This window comes from Tasmannia lanceolata, unplaced genomic scaffold (genome assembly GCF_043159265.1).
Source record: "Tasmannia lanceolata isolate RefF3 unplaced genomic scaffold, GAP_Taslan_0.1 ptg000002l, whole genome shotgun sequence".
Lineage (NCBI taxonomy): Eukaryota > Viridiplantae > Streptophyta > Magnoliopsida > Canellales > Winteraceae > Tasmannia > Tasmannia lanceolata.
In genome coordinates this window covers 54,544,604-54,568,077 of record NW_027518679.1, presented here as the reverse complement: position 1 = coordinate 54,568,077, position 23,474 = coordinate 54,544,604, and the positions used below count along the sequence as shown (strand labels likewise).

The 23,474-nt window shown below is 38.2% G+C and overlaps 2 protein-coding genes across 3 annotated transcripts; one reads left to right on the top strand and one right to left on the bottom strand.

Moving 5' to 3' along the window:
* Window positions 1-1,919: 1,919 nt before the first annotated feature.
* Window positions 1,920-11,853, top strand: LOC143879268 (Protein kinase superfamily protein). 2 transcript variants are annotated; one of them, XM_077381563.1, is made up of 13 exons: window positions 1,920-2,224; window positions 4,641-4,769; window positions 4,851-4,908; window positions 6,102-6,182; window positions 6,286-6,357; window positions 6,468-6,715; window positions 6,819-6,890; window positions 8,857-8,973; window positions 9,074-9,155; window positions 9,290-9,336; window positions 9,581-9,662; window positions 11,266-11,372; window positions 11,513-11,853. In XM_077381563.1, exons 1-12 carry the CDS (start codon window positions 1,986-1,988, stop codon window positions 11,347-11,349), a joined length of 1,311 nt encoding a protein of 436 aa, XP_077237678.1. In that variant the 5' UTR covers window positions 1,920-1,985; the 3' UTR covers window positions 11,350-11,372; window positions 11,513-11,853. The 2 variants fall into 2 exon arrangements, with proteins under 2 accessions (XP_077237678.1, XP_077237669.1); XM_077381554.1 differs by having other exon boundaries at window positions 11,504-11,853.
* A 954-nt stretch (window positions 11,854-12,807) lies between these two features.
* Window positions 12,808-21,883, bottom strand: LOC143887050 (THO complex subunit 7A-like). The gene is made up of 3 exons (XM_077391162.1): window positions 21,748-21,883; window positions 13,387-14,014; window positions 12,808-13,033 (listed from the first exon to the last, which is right to left on the bottom strand). The coding sequence occupies exons 2-3, from the start codon at window positions 13,981-13,983 to the stop codon at window positions 12,902-12,904; spliced, it is 729 nt and encodes a 242-aa protein (XP_077247277.1). The 5' UTR covers window positions 13,984-14,014; window positions 21,748-21,883; the 3' UTR covers window positions 12,808-12,901.
* Between the last annotated feature and the right edge of the window lie 1,591 nt (window positions 21,884-23,474).

Here is a 23,474-nt window from a genome sequence, read left to right as displayed (position 1 = left end):
CAAATAGGGGGGCCCTTTCAGCTGAGTTTTGCATGGCCGCCCTTGAGTTTAGAATACCAGAGGTCAGGCCACTTCACGAGGCTCCCTTTTAATCAGGTGTGTTTTTACCGGGTGAATTGATGTAATAGGTCAGGAAAAGGGCAATTTCGTCACTTCGAAAAACAAAGAAAAGAAGATTCCTAATTCTTTGGAATCAGTGGTTTTATGGAAAATTGTGTCACATGGGAGGGTTTTTATATTTTAAGGACAACCAGTTCCGCTGGGCCAGTTCAATTCTAGTGAGGAGATGAACGGCCCAGGCACGAGAAATTGGATATTAACAGTCTCGAGATATTAGTGATTTATAAGGAATATATCTGTTTAGGGATAATTAAATTAAATTATCGGCTGCTGGGAAATAGGAAAAGAATCATGTAAGGCATGGACCCACTGCCACTGCACGGGTGATCGGGCCCTTGAATCGTGTAGATCATCAGAAATCCGTCCGATTGCTCCTGGTCTTGCCTCATCGGATTATCTCAGCCACTCGATCAAGAGTGATTAGAAGGACCTTCTCATAAGAGATCTCACAGTTTCTCAATCTTCATTCTGGTATAGTACCTGGACCCACTTGATTGCCCAGTGATGGTCCCCATCAGATCAATGGTCTCAATGACGCGTGCCATTTGAGGGTAGAAGGGTTGGCATCATTCTTTGGAAATGATTTTTGGCTACAGCCTATTTACATTTGGACCAACAAGTGGCGAAACAAATAAATGGTTTGGATCTTCCTATGAAGTGTGCCCCACTGTACTTGAAAAATACTGGACGTCACGTACACACACCATTTAACACATCTCTTACAATGAGGTCCACTTATAGCGTAATTTAGTGAGCTTTTATATGGTGTAAGTTTGTATAGTCCAGTATTTTTCAAAAAGTATTGTACGGTCCACACCACAGGATGATCCAAACCGTCCATTTGATCAAAATCATGACCGATCCTATACCTTAGATGACTGCATATTATGGAATCATCAATAGATCGGAGGGCTAAGATCATCCTATGGACATGATCTTTTGGGCACAACCTATTTACATTGTGGCCCATCAAATTGACAGTTTGGATTGTCCTATGGTGTAAGCCTTACAGTAATTTTTGAAAATTCAAGCTTACACCATGTAAACTCGAAAATTATGGAAATGTAGTGCTAAAATTAGATGTTGGGGTTAGACCTGGCAAAAAGTGATCCGGACCCACGGGTCCACCCGGCCCGACCGTAATTTATGAGGTCCGGCTCACTAGTTAATGACCCGTTTGAAATTTGACCCGGCCCGTACGGGTCACGTCAAAACTGGGCAAGGCCGGGTGGACCCTCGGGTGCCCGTAAAAACCCAAATGATTTAGATTTTATAGGGTGTAAGCCCCTATAATCCCGTAATTTTAGAAAGTACTGTACTAACCACATCATAGGATGATCTAAACCGTTCATGTGATGGAACACAACTTAAATAGGCTGTGCCCCAAAAATCATTTCCATAGGATGATCCTAACCTTCCGATCTACAGAGGTTTCCATAAATAATAATATGCAATTCCTCCATAGATCAGAGGGCTAGGATCATCCTATGGAAATGATTTTTTGGACACAACCTATTTACGTTATGGCCCATCACATGAACTGTTTGGTTCATCCTATTTTAGTGTGGAAATAAAAACAGCAAAATAAAAGAAAAAAAAAAACCGGGTCACCCGCGGGTCCACCCAGCCCGTACGAGTGGAGTCCAGGTCCACTAATTAGTGACCAGTAAAATTCCGGGTCAATTTTCACCCGGCCCGGATGACCCGGACCCGTACGGGTCAGGTGAAACCCGGCCCGCCCACCCGTTTGCCAGGTCTAGTTGGGGTTGCGGGGATCTGACTATCTTAGCAAATCTAGTTATCCCTATCCACTCACAACTAGTCCGATATCATCTCAAACGAAAGAAAGAGAAGAAGAGGAAGCCATGTTAATAATCACAGCTTCTAATTGCTTATCCACATCCTTCCCAACAAATGAGAGAAAAAGGCATAGAAACTACATCCCATTTGGTTGCAAACCACCTCTTTGTTTTAGATTTCTTCACCCCTTTTCCGAAGTTTTGAGGTTTCAGTTCCCGTCATTCAAAGCGAGTTTGATTTCCGACCCAGATGACTTTGAGGTCGGAAAATCCATTGGAAGCTACGGATTCATGAACATCACCAGGTGAAACCTTCACCTTCACCTTTCTCTTGCCAATTGTTTAATTTTTTGTATTCATTTGAGCTCTCATGTGATTTTGTGTCAGCACAATATTATTAACATGCTATAATATGTTTGCGTTACTTTTGGAGAATGTTTAGTTGTTTTCAAGAAAAGTTTGTTTTTCTAGTTACTATAATTTGTATGGAAATCATTCATTAAAAAGATGGTTCATCACTTAATATGTTTGTCCAAGGTACACACAATCAAATAAGTGCCAACATTCTGTATTCACAATCAAATAAGTGCCAACATTCTGTATTCACAATCACTGTCAAGTTGCTATAGAAAGAACTAAAAATAAGACTTACAATGGTAAATTTTGACACATTCGTCGGAGGCATAATGCAATTCAACGATTGGTCAAAGTTTAAGTTATTGTTACTGACCATGCAAAATCAATGATAGCGTTGTAGATCCTTTGACTAAAGGACTTGAGAGTTAGTTGTCTTAGCATATATGAGATTATTTGTGATGGGAACCCAATCCTTATGAGAGGAGATCCCAAGAACTAGGTTCATTGGGAGAAATCTTGAGTGATTTGGTTAGAGCACTATAAATATGTACGGGATTATGATCTCCAAGCCTCTCCCTTGTAAGGATTAGATGAGTTGATGAGGAGAGAGAGAAACACACCAAGAATTAGGAGTAATTGAAGAAGAGAAGCGAAACAAACCACACGTTTCACGAGAAAGAAATGAGCGAATTCTGCATACCATATGGTTGCAGGGTTACTGCTATTAATAGCACTGTTACATGACAACATAAATGTCAAATAATTTGAAAGCTTGTAAAATACAAAAAAGCACAATTGTGGAGAGATTGTAGCTGTACATATTTTAGATAGAAATAATTTGAAAGCTTGCTAATCCTATGATGATACAAGAGGAAAGAGATGGCCAATTGCCATTCTCTTAAAGAGGGAATGCATCTCACGTGAGATCCATGTGATCCTCATGAGATTTAAGGTTTTCTAACACCCTCCCTCAAACTCATGTGTTGTGGTAACACATTGAGTTTGTCACGAAACCAACAAAAATGCCTTGTAGTTAATCCTTTGGTGAGTCCATCAGCAATCTGGTCCATGCTAGCAACAAATTGAACCTGTAGGAGACCCCGATCAACATTTTCGCGTATAAAATGATAATCGACCTCAATGTGTTTCGTATGAGTATGGAATACGGGGTTAAAGACCATATATGCAGCGTTATGATTATCACAATGTAGCACCGAACAAGACGATGGATAGGGGCCTAATTCTTCCATCAAAGATTGAACCCAACACAGATCCACAGTACTAGAAGTGAGAGCACGATACACAGCCTCGGTGCTTGATCTGGAGACGGGGGGTTGTTTCTTTGATTACCAAATAACTGATTAGGACCTAAGAAGATACAACTGCCAGTGGTGGAACAATGATCATTTGGGCCCATTCAGCATCTGAGAAAGCTCTGAGAGAGAAAAATCATGTGATGGTTTGAAGGCAATGCCGAGACCAATGGAGCCATTAGATAGCGCAATATCCGTTTGACAGCCTCGAGGTGAGTCGTGGTTGGTTTGTGCATGAATTGTGTAATGTTCCTTTTTAGGAACATTGATTGAGTGTCATGGATTGGATGGGGGTGCAGGGTTTGGGATGAATGGGGTCCCTTTTTGTGTGTTTGGGCATCATCCGTTGGGCCGGATCATATGGAGGTGGCCCACTTGCAGGGCTTATGGATTGGGAGTTCCTCTTTAGTGCGGGGGCCAAGGGGCCATGAGATGGCCATCTATTGGGACTGTCTTTGAATTGTGACAGAAATGATATTGGCACTCATGTGTGGGTATGTGAAAGGTTTTTGTTGCTATTGGCCAAGAAAGTACACGATCACAATTTACAAGACATGTGGTAGATGAAGTTTATGCTTATGTGGGCCCAACAACTATGTTTATGGAAAAGGACACTGATTATCCTTTTATGGACATTGATTATCCCTTTGTAGTAGAGAGGAGGTTATGCTTCAACTTGAGCAAATTAGGTCAAACTTTCTAATGTAAAGGATTATGTAGAAATAAGGTTAAGTACTTCTTTATGTTGATGCTTAAAAAGCTAATGTAGCTTGAGAGTGGTAAGTTTCTAACATACTTATTCTTAGCTTCTTCTTGGCAGAGTGTACTATATCAGTACCTGCCTTTGCTTTCCAGTTGCATTGCTTTTTGATATTTCTGAATCTGTGTTTACATTTGTACATGTTACATGTCAAACTTCCAAAGAATAAAAGCATTGTTTTTAATGACTTCAAAAGAATAAAAGCATTAGCATTAGGAGATCTGGCAATCTCACATTTCTTATTCAATACCCCTTTTGGGTTAATTTGACTCGGGTTTTAAATACCACCAGCTATTCATCATTTCAATCAGGAGGTCTTTCTAGTGTTGGGAGATTCGTAGAACCAGATCTTGACGATTCTTCGAATGACATTGAGAGATTAAGGGTTCAAGATGTTGGAGAGGGTGATATCAAGATCAGGTGCATTTCCCGATCACTACATCTCTTCATGTTTTAGTCATTGTAATTTCTACTAATATTATTCATGCAGTCCCATTGTAGGCTTTATGAGGGAAGGGTTTCTCAGGGTCCACTGAGAGGAACTCGAGTTATATTTAAGGTATCTTTCCTTCCAATCTTTCAATTTCTATTGATTTTTCTTAAATCCCCTCAGACATTAATACTCACCATTGTTTAAGAGGAATTTGCCAATGGGAATGATAGATCTATCGAGTTATTTAGTTCGTTATTTTAGTTGTTCCAATTGCTATTTTTCTGCATTTTTTTTTGAAATCAATGCCAACTTCTGTTAGTCGTTCGGTGCCAAACTAGAACTTAGAGTATACAATTTAATTTACGTTCAATATTATATTTATCTTTTGGATGAAAGCAGAGTTCATTGAATTGTTAGATGGGTACATCATACATGAACATTGTTGGGTACTTTGGGCTTTTGAGGTTGGTGGATAGGGTGAGGGGGCCATAGCGTGTCTGTGGTTTAAAAGTAAAATAAAAAGTAGAACATTAGCAGTTGGGGGATCTTTTCCTGTTTAGGGATAGGTAGTCTGGAGATCCTATTCATGATTTTATAGCGATAAGTGAATGTACAATGTCAACAAAGTGAGGAATTGCACAGAGACTTCAATTGACACTTATGTGAATTGTAGCCATTTGTACCTTGATCTGTTAAGTTCTAAACTTTTGGAAGCCCAACTTACAAAACCTTGCAAGGTACATAACACAATCTTTACAGTATCCTTTCACTGCGTGACTTAATATTTTGAGTATGCATTTGAATGCGTACATGAAATGAATCCTGTAGTAATTCTTATTTAATTATCTGTCTGGTAATACTGTCAGCTACTAGTGCCCATCACACATCTGTTCCTATTCAAATTGACCCCACATACTCTCTTTTTTTTTAAAGTGACCTCGCATACTTTCTTATCTGCTGTTTATTTATTCATTTATTTTGTTGCTTTATTCTTTTTCCAAGTTTTCATTACTCTACCTCTCTCTAAGAAGGCAAAAATATGAGGCATGTTGCATAATGCCCAAGGAAGCAGAACGCGTGCCTCCCTTTTCACCCATAAAAACCTCGTGAAAGGATGGACATGGGCCAAAAGGAGTAGGGTTTTCATGATGTATAATAAATGATGGTGTCAATTGATTTTTTTTTTTGGCTTTTGAATGTCTTATTTTTCTTTAGGTTTGTTGTAACTAATAGCAAATATATCTATATTATCCCGTGCATAAGGTTAACCAGCTTCATCATACTTTCATATCACTAAGTGTTACTTTATAACTGTCAAGGTTTATCCTGGAAAGCGTGCTGGAGGTATTGAGGCAGATATGATGGCTGCCAATGAGTTAAATGCTCATGCTTTCCTTCAAGTAAGCAAAATGACCAAGCCAGATCATTAACTAACCTTTGCTTTCTACTCCAGATTCTTTCCTCTTGCATGTTTGTTTATCAAGTTGTGCAAATCCTTCGCAGGGTGATTCCAGAGATGTTTCCCAGAATATCCAGATATTATTAGGCGGTTTTGAGACAAAAACTGGAGAGCAGGTCTAAGATATTTACCATTGAGATGTAAAGTGTCTTGGTATTTCAAAAAAAAAAAAACTGTCTTGGTATTTTTTGGTCGATGATATTTAAACAAAATGTCTCATGTACAGTGGCTTGCTTTTCGTAATGATGGAAAATATAGCGCAGCGGACTATGCAAAAGTTACGAGCGAAGGAATGGCTAAGGATCGTGCTCTAGGAGAACAGAAATTCTGGAATCCTTTTGATCTGGAGCAAAAATTAAAACGTAGAAGATATTTTGTTATCAAGCTGCTTAGGGGAGCTATAAGTGGCCTAGCATACATGCATGACCATGAAAGATTGCACCAGAGTCTCGGACCTGCCTCTGTAGTTCTCAAGTAGGCTGACCATTTGAAATTTCTGTTGCATGTTTTGGGACTTTCCAAATTTGTATTTTCCTTATATCAATCAAATTTTAAAGTTAATTTTCAATATTGACAGCACAATAGTGGAGAAAGACACGGCTTACCTAGTCCCACGGCTCCGTGATTTGGCATTTTCAGTTGATATAAGGTAGGATGAGAACCATTATTTTGTTGATATCATTTTGGTTTTACACCGCTATTTATTGTTGGGAAACCTATTTGCTCAAAGTTTGTTATCTGCTTTCATTGGCTTTTGAACTTGGTGGATGTAGATCATGGGCACAAGAAATCAAGGGCTGTGATCCACCTCTTTGTAGTTTCTCTCTTTCCATTTCTCCAAAAACATAAAAAGCTAGAAATGGAAATTTGACCATGCCGACCTTAAGCGTGTTCACTTTGAAATTTATAATTTCTTAATGTACCACTGGTTAGCTGTTTGTGTTTAGGCTTTAGCAAAATTTAGTTCATAGTTGTATATCAATGGATATTTAATTATAGTTTTTGTTATAAAAGCATTGTTATTTATATATGTATATCTGGATATTACGTTTTAATAGCTGATTGTAGTAGACATAACAATACACTGTGCATTTATGTAAGTATGTACTAATATATAATTTAGTAATATGCAATAATAAAACGAAAGTTGCATAACCTGGAATTTCCTTTTCTAACTCAACAAGTTCGTGATTACTTCATCTCTACGTGAACTGTTGGGTGTAATGAACAATGGATAGATTAGTGTTAGCTGGGAACCAGTATATTTATTTTTCAAAACAAGATCAGTTACCCGTCATACTTATAGTTAAGGTTGCTTATGGAAAGTTCTCAAAGTAAGATTTGGGAATATGTGGACACTGTTCTGTTACTAACAATTCATTGATCTGCTTATATCAATTTGAAAATATCTTGAGAAAAAGAATCGGGTGGAGAAGATAATTTACAGCGAAATATAGTGCAGGCAATAAGAAGAAATTTAACAGAACTTACCCCATTCGTGTAGTGGGAAGAAATCAACAGCAGCAAATAGAATTCCAAAAAAAATGACAATGTGTCCGTTTACCCTGTAAATTTCATCCATATAAGCTGTACAAGGTAAAACACTCCACTCCTTGTTAAATCCCAACTATACTGACCTTTTAAAATCATAACTCATATATATTCTATACTATGCATAACTTGAAAACTGGGGTTGCCATGAGCAACACCAGACTTATCATTAAAAAAGAGAGCGACCCCAGAATCTTTAATACCAATGGAAATCAAATAAATGAGAGAATGTGGACTGTCGTGCGCACAAGCCTCTAAGTTATTTAAAACACTACAAATATAATTTTGTTTCTATATGTATTCAATACTTTATATAACAAACAGAAGTTATTTAAACCTTATGGATGTAAAAATATTAAATATCTTACACAAAAATTTATACCGTATAAATAATACTATATATAATGGGACAACTTGGGCGGCCCCCAAATTATTTAAAACCTTTTATATTTAAATTTCTAGCTATTAAATATCTAAAACAAGTGAATTTATCTATGGCTATTAAATACCTTATGGTGTTTATTTCTTTATAGCTATTAAATACCTTACATTTTAAGCTCTAGCTATATCTCTACCTCATAAAAATTTAATCATGAAATTACATATTTTTCGTACAAATAATATATTTGCACAGCGCTTGGCATTTTCTTGTCTGTCAAAACTAGCAAACTGTTGTAAAAATTAAACTAAATGCAATACTCTTTAAAACTGGAAACATAACTCTAAAAAAGGAGTACTCTTAGAACTCCTTTTTAATTGCTTCAAAAAATCAATAAAAATTTCATAAAAGCCCAAAAATGAAAGCGGAATGTTTTCTATGAGTTAGATTTGAGATGGACAACAGGTGGGTCCCTCTGCTGATGTCAGCATTTCACCAGTATGCCTCGCTTCAGGCACTCCCCGGTCCCTGCCTGCCCCACCCTGCGAGATTGAAAATGACTCAATTGTTGCTCATGATGCTAAGTGTGTGTGATAAGGCCTTTTTTTTTTCATGCAGCACATATCAAGTTCTGTAGAAATTATCTGTATCTTTGAAATAATTTATGATTTGGCATGGGTTGTAGGTATTCATCCCTAGAAGCCGGTCCTGGAGCATTCTCAGAGGGTCTATGGCGCAGGGCATCGGCAGCCGGTGCTTATACTCCTATTGAAAAAAGATCCTTTGGAATTGCAGATGATATGTAAAGGGTTTTTATACTCCATTTACTAAATTATATGATAAACTAATTTTTTTACTTTTATATTCCAACTAACACATGTATATCCTACATTCCTAAGCAGATATGAAGCAGGTCTTCTATTTGCATACTTAGCTTTCATACCATTTTGTGAAGCCGGTATCATGGATGCCCTTTCTTTGCAGGTAAGTCCTGCAGTAATTTTGTATTGCAACGTTCATATTTCTTCTCAATCAGTGATAATGATACAACCCTTTTTTAAAAAAAATGATACAACCCTTTCGTCCATCGCCTAATCATTTGTTCATGAACTTTTCAGAGGCTTTTCGAAAACACTTTCCGGCTTGACCTTGAAGCTGCAAGAGAGTAAGTAGACTTTCTCCACTCGATACTTACCTCAAACTTTATCTAATAGAGACAGAACATTCGTGTTCAACTTGATGTGCAGGAAACCGAAAAGGCCATCAATGCAATGGGTTTTTCCTAAGCTTTCCCTTTTAGAATAGTATTTTTTTTGCTTCCTTCAGAAAACTCAACTCTGTGGAGTTCCTTACTGTCATACATGTATATCATCAGAGGGATGTATGAGTAATTAATGCATTTGTTTCAGGTACTGCCAAGCGGATGACCGTTTGTTGGAAGCTGTGAAGTTTCTGGATCTTGGTGATGGTGCCGGTTGGGAGTTACTCCAGGTTGACTTGTAATCCTCACATTTGATGTTCTCTATTTATATTCATTTCTAAAATTTTATTATATACTGCTTGGGAGTTACTCCAGGTTGACTTTTAATCCTCACATTTGACAGTCAACTTCATGAAATTCTTGCTGTTTGGTTTTAGTGCTAATACTGGCTCTTGCATTTTTCTGTTAAAGAAAACTACTGTATGGACCTTTTCTTTTGAAAATAATCTACCATATGCACCTTGTTTTAGTATGATAGTATAGTTACATGAGCAAGCTATAATGCTATCTAGATCTATCCTTCTTTTGTCGGCAAAAACCTGTTAGGAAACTCGTTGAAAACTAATGTATGCACTTTTTCTTTTGAAAATAATCTGCCATATGCAGCTTGTTTTATTATGCTAGTATAGTTACATGAGCAAGCTATAATGCTATCTACATCTATGCTTCTTTTGTCGACAAAAACCTGTTAGGAAACTCATTAAACCAGGCACAGTATGTAGTCCATTGTAAATCTGTAATGGAGTAGGCAAATATTGGTCTTGTAGGCATCATCATATCACAGATTTAGAGTTAAGATAATTGATGTTGGTATGTTCCATGGGGTAATAGACATCATTTATATTTTGCTGCATGGGTGCTAACTACAGCTCCTAGAAACAGGAATCGAGCTTTAGTCAATCTCATGAATTTTGATCAAGCTCAAAATGACATTGGAAGATATGCAAGGGTAATTTGTAACTGGGTATCACATTTTGATCAAGCTCATGGATTTTGAGCTTTAACTAGGGGCTGTTTTGTTGCAGGCTTGCAGCTTCAATACTTTTGTTTGAGGGCTTTGATTGGAAACAAATGGAGTTTAAAAAGGTTGTTGATGAGGCAAGCAGCAATTCATGAGTAGGATTTATCCATCTAAAAATTCAAGATACGGAAGGGGTCTCTGGCTTAGAAACGATCTCTTTCACAATCCTTGTCTGATTGGAAGGAAAATAAAAAATGTACTTTTTCTCAATCCAACAACGATCATGAACTTCTGGGAGGATTTGGGTTACCTGAACTAGTGGTTCCGAACAATCTCCTATATCTCTGTCAACTTTTTAGTTTCTATCTGTAGACTCTAGTCTCTATAGTGGTCTCAACTAATAAATCTAAATCTTAACTAAATGACATGGCATGCAGTTTATATGGGTGCACAGATGATTGTCCTTTGGCAATGGCAAAATCCCTTTTCAAAGTATGGTATTCTTATTGCTGGAATATGAACATTTTACTTGTTAAGATGGATATAACCCAGTTATGGCCAAATATATAGGATAGAAGTGTAAAATCAATAATCCCTATAAATTTCCATAATTATTTCCACTAGCTTAAATATAGTTTATTTAGGCACAAGTGACTTAAATCTAAAATTTGGTCATCATATCACAACGAAGGTTAGAGAACTTCTGGATGCTTATAAGTTTCCTATTACAAACTTTTAGACTGATCTTTCAGTGTATCTGATGATATCATGACTCAATTTTATTTTTCATTGGGTCAATAAATTATTTTGACCGTTTTCTCTTATGAACAGTTCCTCATTTGATCTATTCACCAATGATATTCTTGGTGTAGGCAATGCTCAATCCGGACTTCCGCCAACGGCCGATTGCAGAGGCTGTATTGAACCATCGATTCATGACTGGCGCTGTTCTATGAATATCTGGCGTAAATATTATATGGTACAGATCTAAAAATATTAACCAAGATACTTTTCTCATATAGTGATCATGAAGGTTTTGCACACCTTGATTCTTCGGAAAATACTACCAATTTGTGTTTCTAATTTTACTCTATGGTCATTTTGTACAAGAAACTGAAGTGTGGAGAATCCATTTGAGCTCACTTTATTCTCAGGAGGACAAACTCCTGCTCTTGGGTTGGAATGAGCCATGGAAGATCATTATCATGTCAGGTGAGACACATAATTTGCCCAATAAATGTACAGAGATTGGCCATTATCTCTAAATATTTTCGACTTTGTAAACATCCAACTCCATATGTATTTTGGTACTGGAGCTGATAATGTGCCGCTGCTTTGCATTTTTCAAGTAATTTGTTGGAGCCATTCAACCCATTGTTCATTCAGAAAGCTAATTTTAAGGGACTGTAAACCATGGTTTCAACAAGAGGGATATTATTTTATCTTTTGATTGGACTTCCTATGCTATGTTCATTTCAACCTTTGGTCTTGACTAAATAACACTCCAGAGTCCGACATGTAGGACAATCATTCTTAGGATTGGACCCTAACGACAAATATGGGTCCTACATGTGACCTGTCTACATGTGACCTGTGCCTGTAATTGGGTGGGTGGGCCCCGTGCTCTATTGGACCATCTCACCATCGTGAAGTGGGTATATGGTCGGTCCCAACAACTACACAGAAAGTCACTTTTATGATCAATGGTGAAAGGCCCTTTGTGAGTTGCTGAAAGTTCTTCTCTTGTGCTTAACTGTAAGGCAAGAAAAATAAAATCCCAAATGCGGGGTTGCATTTAAGGGCATGTTTGACAAGCATGAAAAATTATTCCATTGAATATTGGTGGACCCAATTGTGAAAGATGAGCTGAGGGGACCGACGTGAAGGACATTAGTGGAGACAACATGAGAAATCATTAGAAAAGAGTGAAAAAAAAAATACACTACTTCAAATTTGGGTTATTTTTCCCTATTTTTCAAGGGCTTTTTATGCTCCCCTCACTCCAACCTTCCCAAGTCTCTCCCTCTCAGCCCATCTCTCGTGACCAATCCCCCCAGTCCTTTCAAGGCTTATTAAATGACCATCTCTGTGACTATTGTTTGTGATACCTCATGGCCATAGATATGGCTTGTGAAATTCAGCTCATTCATCTCAGTCAATTATAAGTTGCTCAAGAATACACATATGGAAGATTTAATGGGACTGTTCTCCATGAGGATAGCAAGCCAGAGTTTATTTTATACTTGGATAAGCTTGCTATCCCAGAAGTCAATCTCAAGAACAGCTTATCCAAAGATTTCTATGCACATAGATAACAACCCTAATGAGATTGAGAGAAGACTTACTGCATGGCTTCGATTTTCTGTTGACTACTGTTATGCTTGATGTATTCCCACTGTTCTCTAGTGAATAAATTCAGGGAACAAAAGACGATCCTCAATTTGCATAAGCGAAAATTATTTGAAGTGAAAACAGAGTGTTTTAAGATGTGCAAATAATAAAATGTCACTAATCTACAGCCATGGCTTCTGAACCACCGAATGCATCTTCCATGCTATTCTTATGCTCTTCCATGGAAATTCTCACCTCCTCTGCCAAGCTCTTCTGCTCCTCCTCTATAGTATTCTGCAATTCATCCACCTATGGAAAAGGAACACACAAGTGAGAATGGGTGGGAACACCTGACACACCAATCAGTATCAGCTTTGAGAAGAAATCTCCCCCAAAAAAGGTTGCATTTAAAACTACCAAGAACAAATCATGAATTATACCCATGATTTTTTTTAATAATGTACGATTATTCTCACTTGCTCCATGATCTGCATTGAATTGCAGACCACGGATTAGCTGAGAAACATGGAAGCTCGGGGCGGTGACGAGACACGAAAACCCGATGGCTTTAACATCAGACTATACAAGTTTTTAATCAATAAACAGTAAGAAAACGAAAACCAAATTCATAACAAATGAAAACTAAATTCCAAACAACGCACCACATGCAACAAAAGAGAGAACTGTTTCTTTCGAAGCTCCAATGTCCTCGAACCAGCCGTGTTCTCAGCCTCCAAGGCCGCAATCTCCTTCTCGAGATCAGATATAATCTTTTGGGTCTCTGACCTTGGTGGTTGCAGAGCAATCAGTCTTCTAATTGCCTCGCACTCCTCCTTGTGTTGCCTCTCAATCTTACTCTCTTCAAGCTGTTTCTTCAGATCCTCTATATCATCCTGTGCCTGCAAAATTTGGCGACGTATATCTTCTTGCAGTTCATTAAAGTTCTCCTTCTCTCGAAGGTTCGCATCAATAACTGCCTTACTCTTAAGGAGCGGCAGCTCAAAAGTGTTCATCTCCTGCAAAAAGGCTTTGTAGAGCCTTTCACAGTCACTATAGTTATCTGCATCTTTGTCGATCTCAAGGGCAAATGATGTGAATTTTTTCTGAAGCTTTTTTAGTGGGGGTTCGCCCCTTGTGGTTGTGGTGCGGGTGAGAAGCCTGTGTTTTATTATCACGTCATCTTCGAGAGGGCTGAAAGCATAATGTGCAGCCATCTCTTCTCCCCGACCACCGCCGACCTTTCTTCCTTTAACCAACATCTGCTCTATTGAGATTTCTTGATATTCAACCCTGCAATAGAAGCATATTGGGGATAGATAGAAAACATGATAAATAAGGCTCGGTTTCTTTCAACGTAAAATGGGGGCAAAACAATTTTTACTCTCATTTTTTTTACTTAAAAATGGATGTAAAATTTGTTTTACTCCCATTTTACTTCGAAAGAAACAGAGCCTAACGGAAAATGGTGGCATTGAGCTATAACATAGAAGGGGATTGTGATTGTGTAGATGCTAATTTTAACAGCAAGAATGCGACAATGGTTGCGTCAGAGAAACTTCTTGGGAAAAAATATAAAGGGACATTATCACATGAGAAATTCAGTTTATCAATCAAAGAGGACAGCTATCACACTAGCAGAGTTTCGGGATTTTTTGTTATTTTCTTTATCATCCTTAAAGTTGAAACTCTCGATCGTGTACATTATAGTAATATCCACTTATATTAAAAAGAGAGCTTTGACTCAGCTAGAATGAAAGCTGAAAGAATCTACTGAAAAACAAGGGAGTGGTCTCCTTCGGCTAAATCTCACTCTCATCTGAAGACGTAACAGCACATTGTCAGCAAGCTAGTTTACAGTCGATGATTCCAATATAGAATTCAGAGGTACATTGCAATTTATCCTCTTAATGCGAAGAGACTTCAAATTTAGAAGTTGCTATTGCTACAGATATTTTGCATGGGAGTCCCAAGGGCCTTTTCTTCTTCACATCCATCATAACAAGAGGCATAAACTAATTGGAGCAAAACACCAGTTAATAAGCACCAGTGAGATCAATCAGCAATCCAAAGAGCAACAACCCCCCCAAGAAAAAGAAAAAAAAACCCACCCACGCACATACACACACCCCAAAAAAAAATTGCAATGAACAAATGGTTCACAGCTCTAGGAGATGAAGTAATTGGCCAGAGAGAAGGAAATGATAGGCACTATAGAGGTGAAGGCAGAGAGGAAGATGCCTCGGAAGACAAACTGTTCACGGTTCGCAATAACTCCGAAAGTGAGCCATGGCAGGAGGTTCAGGTTCCAAAGAAAAAAATTCTACACACACCCTACTGAAGACGCTCCCAAAGACCCCGTTATGTAACTCAATTCTATGAAAGTTGAGTTTTGAAGATTTGGACCTTTTGGAATTCAATGTTTTCTCCATATCTAGTGCCTAGTGGTTATTGTTTCTAAGGAGAGTTAAAAGAATTTGGATCATCTAGGATCCTTTGTACTCCCCCTCCCTATCCTTTAGATATTGCATCTGGGATAGGGCTGGTGCTCTATTCCTTTCCACTGTAAAATCTTTTTTTTAATCTTAATAAACCGGTAGGGGTCCTGCCTAAGTGCCTAACCACAACTTACCTACTAAAAAAAACGAGTTAATCTTGCGGGCGTTGTAAAGGCATCTGTTAGGTTTATGGAATGACAAAACTTCTCTACTTCAGAATTGCCCCCATGAAATAAGGAAAAGCGCTGGGGTTCTGAGTGATCCTAGAGCTAGCAATTCAATTAACTGAAATTGCTTCCCTTGAGTAGAGGAAGTAGCAAGGTCAGAAACATGCTAGCACATTCACCATTCATGGCTTGGGATTGGGATGGGTCAATCACAACTTGCTTTAATAAAATGACTTTGACTGGACTTGCTGAACTCGTCATAATTGGTTGACAAATGACTAGATGAAAATGACGACAAAGAAATACGGAAGCACAATAGCATTCATCTCTTTCTCCTTTCTTGATGTGGTAATAACGTTGGCTGCAAGACTACTGCCTCTCGCTTCCGTAAAGACTGATCAGGTCAGATTTTTCGGAGAAGCCTATCAGGAATTCAGAATTGTCAATGGTGAACAAAACTTGATAAGGGAAGAAGCTCTGACCCTGTAGACCATTAGCATCCTAAATTAGATATCCCAATATGATTGACTAATCCTTGAAGACACCAACAGTGCAGTGAGTTCTCATCATCTGTGACACCTCATACATTGGGAATTTGATCTTCTACCCTTACAGATTAACCATGAATGGCTAAACCCAATATTAAAATTTTTGATGCATGTGCTTTGGGAATTAGATCTCCTATTCTCTTTATTGATCAACCTATAAGTCAGTCTCAACATCCAACGTTGTTGGTCATGTCCTTAGCAACAGTGATAAAGAGAAAACTTAGCACAATATTAGTGTTCTCTGAATGTGGCTACTTTTTAGCCAACTAAAATGGTGCCTGGAAGTTTCATGATTTCAGGATGAAGGGACCTACTCATCCCCTCATTGTTGATTCACTTATTGTTCATGCCATTGTCGTTGAAGAGGCTTCGAGTATCTTGATCATGTGCCTGCTCTTAGCACCACCTTGGTCCCAGTGGGTTGCTCTAGAGTAGTAATTATGCCTCTTTCTTCTTCTTTTTTTACTTTTAACATTGGAGGTCTTCTGCATGAATGGCGGAGTCTTGGGCACCTTTGAAAAGAAGGCCCACGTCAAAGATGTGTTAGCGCATCATAAGCTGGACGTCTTCTCTCTGCAGGAAACAAAGTTGGAAGACATCTCAATGGTGAAGATGCGGGCTGTGTGCGACTAAGTTAAGATTCTATCTCCTTGCATCGGTTGGAGTTTATGGAGGTATCTTGGTGGATTAGAACGATGTCATGTCGTAGCTGGAGGAGGGCCTAAGTGTCAGTTTGATTGTGATGGTTATCATTATGACAGGTATCAGACAACATTCAGTGGATGTTCTCTGGACTGTGGAGTGATGTCTATGGGACAAACAACTTTGCTTACCGCAATGATTTGGAATAGGACCTTGATAAAATTTGTTGGAAGATTCCTCAGTGCATAGGGGGTGATTCCACGTTACCAGGTCCTTGGAAGAGAGAAAAGGGCAAGTCTTGCATCACAACCAATATGAATGTGTGTGTGTGTGTGTGTGTTTGTTTTTTTTTTTTTTGGGAGACGATCTTTGGTGGATTTACCCCTTATGGGCAGTCAATTCACTTTGTTGGGTAACCTGGGCCTGCAGTGGGGTAGACTAGATTGCTTCTTGTTATGCCCTTGGGCTTAGTGCAGCTCTCACTTTCTTGAGGCAATCTACACTGCCCTCCCCAAGCCAACGTTGGATCAGTGTCCTATTTTCTTGGATCCTAACATTGGATTGTGAGGCGCTTCTCCTTTTTGGTTCAAGCTGGCATGGCTGGATGAGCCAAGTATATGGATAGGTTAAGGGATTGGTGGTCCGATGCTTACTTCCAGTGAATCAACAAATAATTGTTTAGCCCAAAAACTCCGGTTTATTAAATCCAGTTGAATCTGTGGCCTAAAATGGAGTTGGGTACGCTTGGGCTAAGAAAGTAAGAGATTTTGTGAAGGATTTAAGCGACTCTTAAGGCGAGGCCCATCTCAAAGCTAATGATACGTTACAAAGGGCGACTCTAAAAGAAGAGTTCAACAAAATCATCCTGCAAGAGAAGACAAAGCGGCATCAAATATCTAGATTAAAGTGATTGAAGGAGGGGGGCAAGAAGACAACATTGGTAGTGCAAGGAGGATGAACTGCATCCAAGCTCTTAATCAAGCGCAAAATTGTTCAAGACGATGGTCAAGAGTCGTTACACGTTGAAACTAAGAACATTGGTGGCACTGGCTTGGTGACGACGAGTGGTGGTCCAGGCCTCACTCTTGAGCCAACGAATACAATTGAGGATTGGGTCCAATCAACTTACACTATATGTCGTGGCAGAACCTAAAATACAACTTAATACCAATGGGAGTAATATATCTAGTTTAAGGTTATACCACCTAACTAGACATGGTATATCATCCTTGGAAAAAAAATAGCATTAATATAGGGTGTCAGCGCATCCAAAAGAGCTACATCACAACGACGTAAAGCTATCAAAAGCAATATGATATCAATGAAAATTTCAACTATGAAATCAATCACTACAACATGAACATAACTAAATTAACTATATCTTATGAATGAAGACAGTCATATGTTTGACATATTGATGAGAAGTAGTAGCCAAAGGTGGTGTTAGCATCGGTCCAAACAAACCCTTGTCACAAATATCTCTGATATTTTCAAAATATAGCGATTTTATCATGACATTTTGATAAAAGGATAAAATCCTGAAATAATCTCGAGAATTTAAAAATATAGTAATATTTTCATTTGCCACCATAATATCACGATATTTTTATTTTTATTTTTCTTAATTTACCATTTTTAAATAATTTTATTTTTATCATTTTTTCCCAATATAAACCCGAAAATAAGATTTTCGTTTGCCAAGAAATTCCCGAGAACTATATTTGTGACTTAGCAACAAGATAGATCCCAAAATCATTATTAGATTCAGTCATCCTAGTTCATCGAAATGCCTAACAATAGAGCATGCAAATCATAGAAGGTGCAAAGAATTAAAAAAATAACATTACTTAAAAAACATTGCAGCAAGAAGTGCAAAAATAAAAAATGTGAAATTGGTAGGTTTGGACTTTGGATAATCACTTTAAATGAGAAGAAAAGCACATAATCCCTTTGCAAAGGATGGGAGCATTCTTTCCTTAAATATAACCAAGCCATGGCTTCACTCACGACTTCTTCCCACTCTGGTAAGTGCTGCTTATCATTCATTTCATCTACTTTTATGAAGAATTGAACGGGGATTTAATTGTTGTTCTTTATTTTATTTTTATTTTTTTTGAATGGTCGCAAAATTTATTGAACCAAGGGAGAGACCAAGATGGTCCATCCAAGTATTACAAGGGGAATGAAAATTCAAGCAAAGCAGTACAAAGATTAAGAGAAAACACAGACAAAACACAAACAAAACTAGAAGGAGACCGGACTATCAAGGAGGGAGGAAATCAAACATCTCAAGCCCCGCCTTTTCTATTCCATCCCTTGCTAACTTGTCCGCCACACTATTGGCCGATCTCCGAACGTGCATAAAAGTGATCAAGGTTCCTTCCACCATATCTTGGATCTCGTCGAAGAAGAGGGGCAAATCTCCAAGGGAGAACCGAAGACCCCCTAAGCCATTGAATAATGTTTAGGGAATCCCCTTCCACAACCACTCTGTTCCAACAATCTTTATCTAAACATTTGATCCCCTGATAGACAGGTCGAACCTCCGCCTTGCTCACATCTGAGATTCCAATAGGCCTTGAAAAAGCCCAAATGACATCCCCACTTGAATTAATAAGGACACCTCCAATACCAGCTGGTCCCGGGTTCCCTATGCTCGATCCATCAAATATCATCTTTAGAAGACCTTGAGGAGGTGGATCCCAATTTTGAACACTTACAGGTTGCAGCACACTGATAAGAATTATTACAAATAACCGCGCAACCCTCCCAAAGGTCAGAGGCGGATACAAACCTAAAAGAGGGGAGGGTCCTTGCCCACGAGATGGATAGGGTGATCACTTTAACGAACAAAAAGTGAGGAGACTTAGAGACACCATCAAACACTTGATTGTTCCTTTCTTTTCAAAGCACCCATAATGTGGCTAAAAGAGATATATTCTATAGGATTTTGTCTTTTTTCTTCCACGGAACTGCCGACCAATCCTCCAATAACTCCCGGATAGTTTACCTGGAAAGACACATGAAATCTCAAACCTGGAAAGAATTTTTTCCCATACTTGCAAGGTTGCAATGGATGAAAATATGGTTGACCGACTCACGTGCCGCTATACACAAGGCACAATGATCAAAAATCAACTTTTTCTCTTTTCCACAAGAAATCAACGAATTGAATCCGATCACGACAGGCAGCCCAACTGAAAGTACTCACCGAAGGAAGCACTTGGATCTTCCCCACTTTGGCTTCAATGGAGAGCGCAGGGCGGGGCACAAGCTTGTTGTAGAAGGATTTGACAGTGAACATGCTACATAATTGATATTTGAGCATTGTTTTCTGATTAGTCAATGCTTCAAAACCTGTAACTTAAGATGTGTTTTGGATGTGACACTTCCATCCATACTAAGAGAGCTCTCTGTTTTACGGGTTGAGATGAATAAAACCATTTTATCAAAAGGATAACTGAATTGAATAAAAAAGGATTACAGCTGCACTTCGGGGGGGAGGGGTGACCCCATGTTTAAGCACATTCTCCATGGGGGATTCCATTTAGGTATCGCTTTAGATTTGATGCAAAACTTACTAACAATGATGCCCGGTGTCTTAAAATGTCAACAATTGAATAGTCCCCAAAAGCCTCACATTGAAGACCCTACGATGCGACTAAGAACTAGATTTTCCTTGCCAGCCATAGGAAGTCACTCTATCCTAAATAAATCTGAATAGTAAGCTTTTTGATTGATTTCCCCCCCAAGCCAGTAGTAGGGCAAGGACGGAGCCAAAAGCTTGCTCCAAGGAGATAAAGAATGTTTTTTTTTTTTTTTTTGAATGAAAAGGGGGTAGAGAATGGTTGAAATATAATAATCAATAAATTATTATAAACTCAAAAAATCAAAAGTTGAGACATTTAAAAAAAAAAAAATCACTTATGTTTATTTGTTCATGCCGACAGCTCAATTGACATCAGTCGATTTAGATTTGAATGATTGTGTGAAATAGGATAAAAGAATCATTTCCAAAGTGATGATTTCTACTATCCTGTTAGAGTCCACTACTTTATCTTTATGGGTATTACCTTCTGAAGTCCTTATAAACGTAGGAAGAGATTATACAGAATTTAACAGCAGAGATCAAGGTTTGTTTCTAAATTTCAATTTGGCCTTAACCTCTCTCTGATAATGTTTATTGAGTAGTGATAAATTTCCTGAAAGCATTGAAGTTTCAGGAATTGTGCTTTGAGATACACAGCTTGGGATTTATCTTATGAAAATTTCAAGATACTGTTATTACTAATTCGAGCACAGAGCTCAGAGAAAAAAGTGGGTGGTTGTTGTTCGTTAACTGTAGGGTTCCGATGTTCATCAACAAAAAAATGTTCAACTTTGAATAAACTTATATTCCTCCATCTACCGATGTAAATGTCATACTCATGAAAAATGATTGGTTACAAAATTAGGATGAGAAAGTATTATCTGCAGTACTAGAAGGTTGAAAAGCATCATGAGCAAGGAATATAAGAGAAGAAAATAATAGGTACAGACTTACAAATTACAATGGATGCTTCAATTACGAGAGCTTCACAAAAGACAGGCCTGCTTTTTTCTTTTTTTAAAGAATTAAAAGATATGGTTCAAGTTGATAGAGAAGCTTCACCATTTGTAGTGTTTGGTTGCACAAACGCTCGGCATCAATTGGAATTTTGAAAGAAAAGTAAAGATGATTCCTCCTCACTTTCAAACCAAATTCTACCGAAACGGGAGAATTTTTGTTAAAAAATCTTGGAAATGATGTTTGTTTCTCTCTTTCTCTCTTCCCACTCTCTTTTCACTCTCGATATTGGTAATGACACCCCTACTTTTCCCCCCACTATTCGAGCCTATGCCGCACATCCAAAGATGAAGTGGTTTTTGTTGAGCTCAACCATAGATATAACATTTACAGATAGATTTGAATCCATTGTTTCGTTAGTTTTTTTTCATTTGATACTACAAATAAATTGAATCTTTGTTCTTGAGTCAACAGCTTGCTAGAAACTCCAGAAGCTACTATGAAAACCTTGATAAAATTTTAAGAAAATTGAGATGCATACAGAAACGAGACAAAACCTATTCTCCTATCATATTGCGAAAATTACAGAATGCAATAAGCCAGACATAGATGAAATAGAGCATACCTGCCCGGATCTCCTGCAAGGAAAAATCGCTTAGGCGTGGTACCGGCGAGAAGAGGGCAGTTTTGACCCAAAAAAAAAAAGGGTTTTGGAAATGGGTAAATTTGGAGTATTTAGAAGAGGGTGGCTGGCTGTGTAAAAAGTATAGGGGGTAGATATAGGGAAATGATATTCCCCTGCCCCCTTGACGGACAAAATTCCCCCCTTAACGTTATCTGTTAGCTTTCAAAGGTCAGAGAAAACGTCAAAAGGGGTGAATTTATCCTCATGTAGTGAACCATTCACACGGAAATCGTTAAAGGGGGGATTTTATCCGTCAAAGCCTCAAAGGTCTCATTCCCCATTTCCCCTAGATTTATTACCTACAAAAGAAACTATTGGCTAGTTGGGGTCAACATTAACAAAAAATGGTTGATGGAATTTTTTTGGTTCTTGGGATTTTTGTGGAACAAAAAACTTCTTGGGAGATTTGTGGGAAAAAAAACTCCCTGGAAGTATCCCGGTAAAATAAAAATCCCATGTTTGGTTGACCGAACTATGGTGGGGAAAAAATGCTTTGTTTCATTGCCTGAGCTGTTGGGACGAAAAACAAATTCTCCTGCAAGCTTATTTTTGGTTCCTGGGAGTATTTTTTTTCCTTCCTGGGGTTTCGTGCGGGTTATTTTGGTTCCTGGGATTATTTTAATCCCACCAACCAAACGTGGGTTTCCTGTGGAAATTCCACAAAGGTCCCAAGAATCAAAAAAATTCCGGCAACCAAACGTAGTGGTTACTGTCCAACATTAACGCTGTCCACTAATGAACTTGGGTCAGGTTTACTTGGTTGAACTTGAATACACTGTCCATCAATTTTTGACAAATTTCTACATGAGTTTGGCCAAAATTTCCACCGAAACAGAAATATTTATGTTTCGGTAGTGGCCAAAACCGACATTTAAAACCTTGTACTCAAGTAAATCCATCTCTAAACTTTTAAACCCAAACCTAGCCCAAAACACAAGGTGGGTTCAAAAGGCTCTACGCAAACCCAGCCCAAAACACAAGGTGGGCTCAAAAGGCTCTACCCAAACCCAGCCCAAAATGGGCTCAAGTCAAAATTTTGAATTTACTTGGGTACCCATCCCAACCAAAGAAATGAAAATGGATTGGGTACCGGTAGTAAACCCAGCTAGCTATTCATATTGAACAGATCTGCACATCCATGTTTAGCCCATTTAGCTACCCAACGCCACTTATGCAACAACGCATAAATAATTATTTTTCATTTTCATGAATGACAAGACCCACGTCTTTTGGTAAAATGACAAATATACTCATACATTGGCAACCATGTTCATATTGACCATCGCAGAAGGTATTTCAGGGGCTGGCTGTTGCATGAAAGTGGAGCAACATAGGCTCATTTTTCAACAGATTTTATCATATTCATTTAATTCATCTGAGGTGGCTGCATTCATGCAACAGCCTGGCCGCGAAATGCGTTTTCTGCGATGGTTGCTAGCAAATCCCTCTTAAAATATATGATTAACAAAATTTGCCTATAAAATCCTACTTTCCAAAGTACTCCCAATTAGCATAAAGAACATGATATTGCTAAAATTTGACCTTTTTAAAAATATTTCCCCAATGTCTCTTTATATACTACACGAAACTTTTGCTGATAGAAGTACCATTTGAAGCATTAATTTCTATAATTCTAACATATCGAATTTTGTCCTATAAACCTTTTA

Excerpts from the sequence above, each read along its gene's own strand:
- LOC143887050 (XM_077391162.1), bottom strand. The coding sequence starts at position 13,983 with ATGTTGGTTAAAGGAAGAAAGGTCGGCGGTGGTCGGGGAGAAGAGATG. Across the intron at positions 13,034-13,386 it reads TCTCTCTTTTGTTGCATGTG|GTGGATGAATTGCAGAATAC; the intron begins GTGCGTTGTTTG and ends CCTTTTCCATAG.
- LOC143879268 (XM_077381563.1), top strand. The coding sequence starts at position 1,986 with ATGTTAATAATCACAGCTTCTAATTGCTTATCCACATCCTTCCCAACA. Across the intron at positions 6,358-6,467 it reads AGACAAAAACTGGAGAGCAG|TGGCTTGCTTTTCGTAATGA; the intron begins GTCTAAGATATT and ends TCTCATGTACAG. Across the intron at positions 8,974-9,073 it reads TTTGGAATTGCAGATGATAT|ATATGAAGCAGGTCTTCTAT; the intron begins GTAAAGGGTTTT and ends ATTCCTAAGCAG.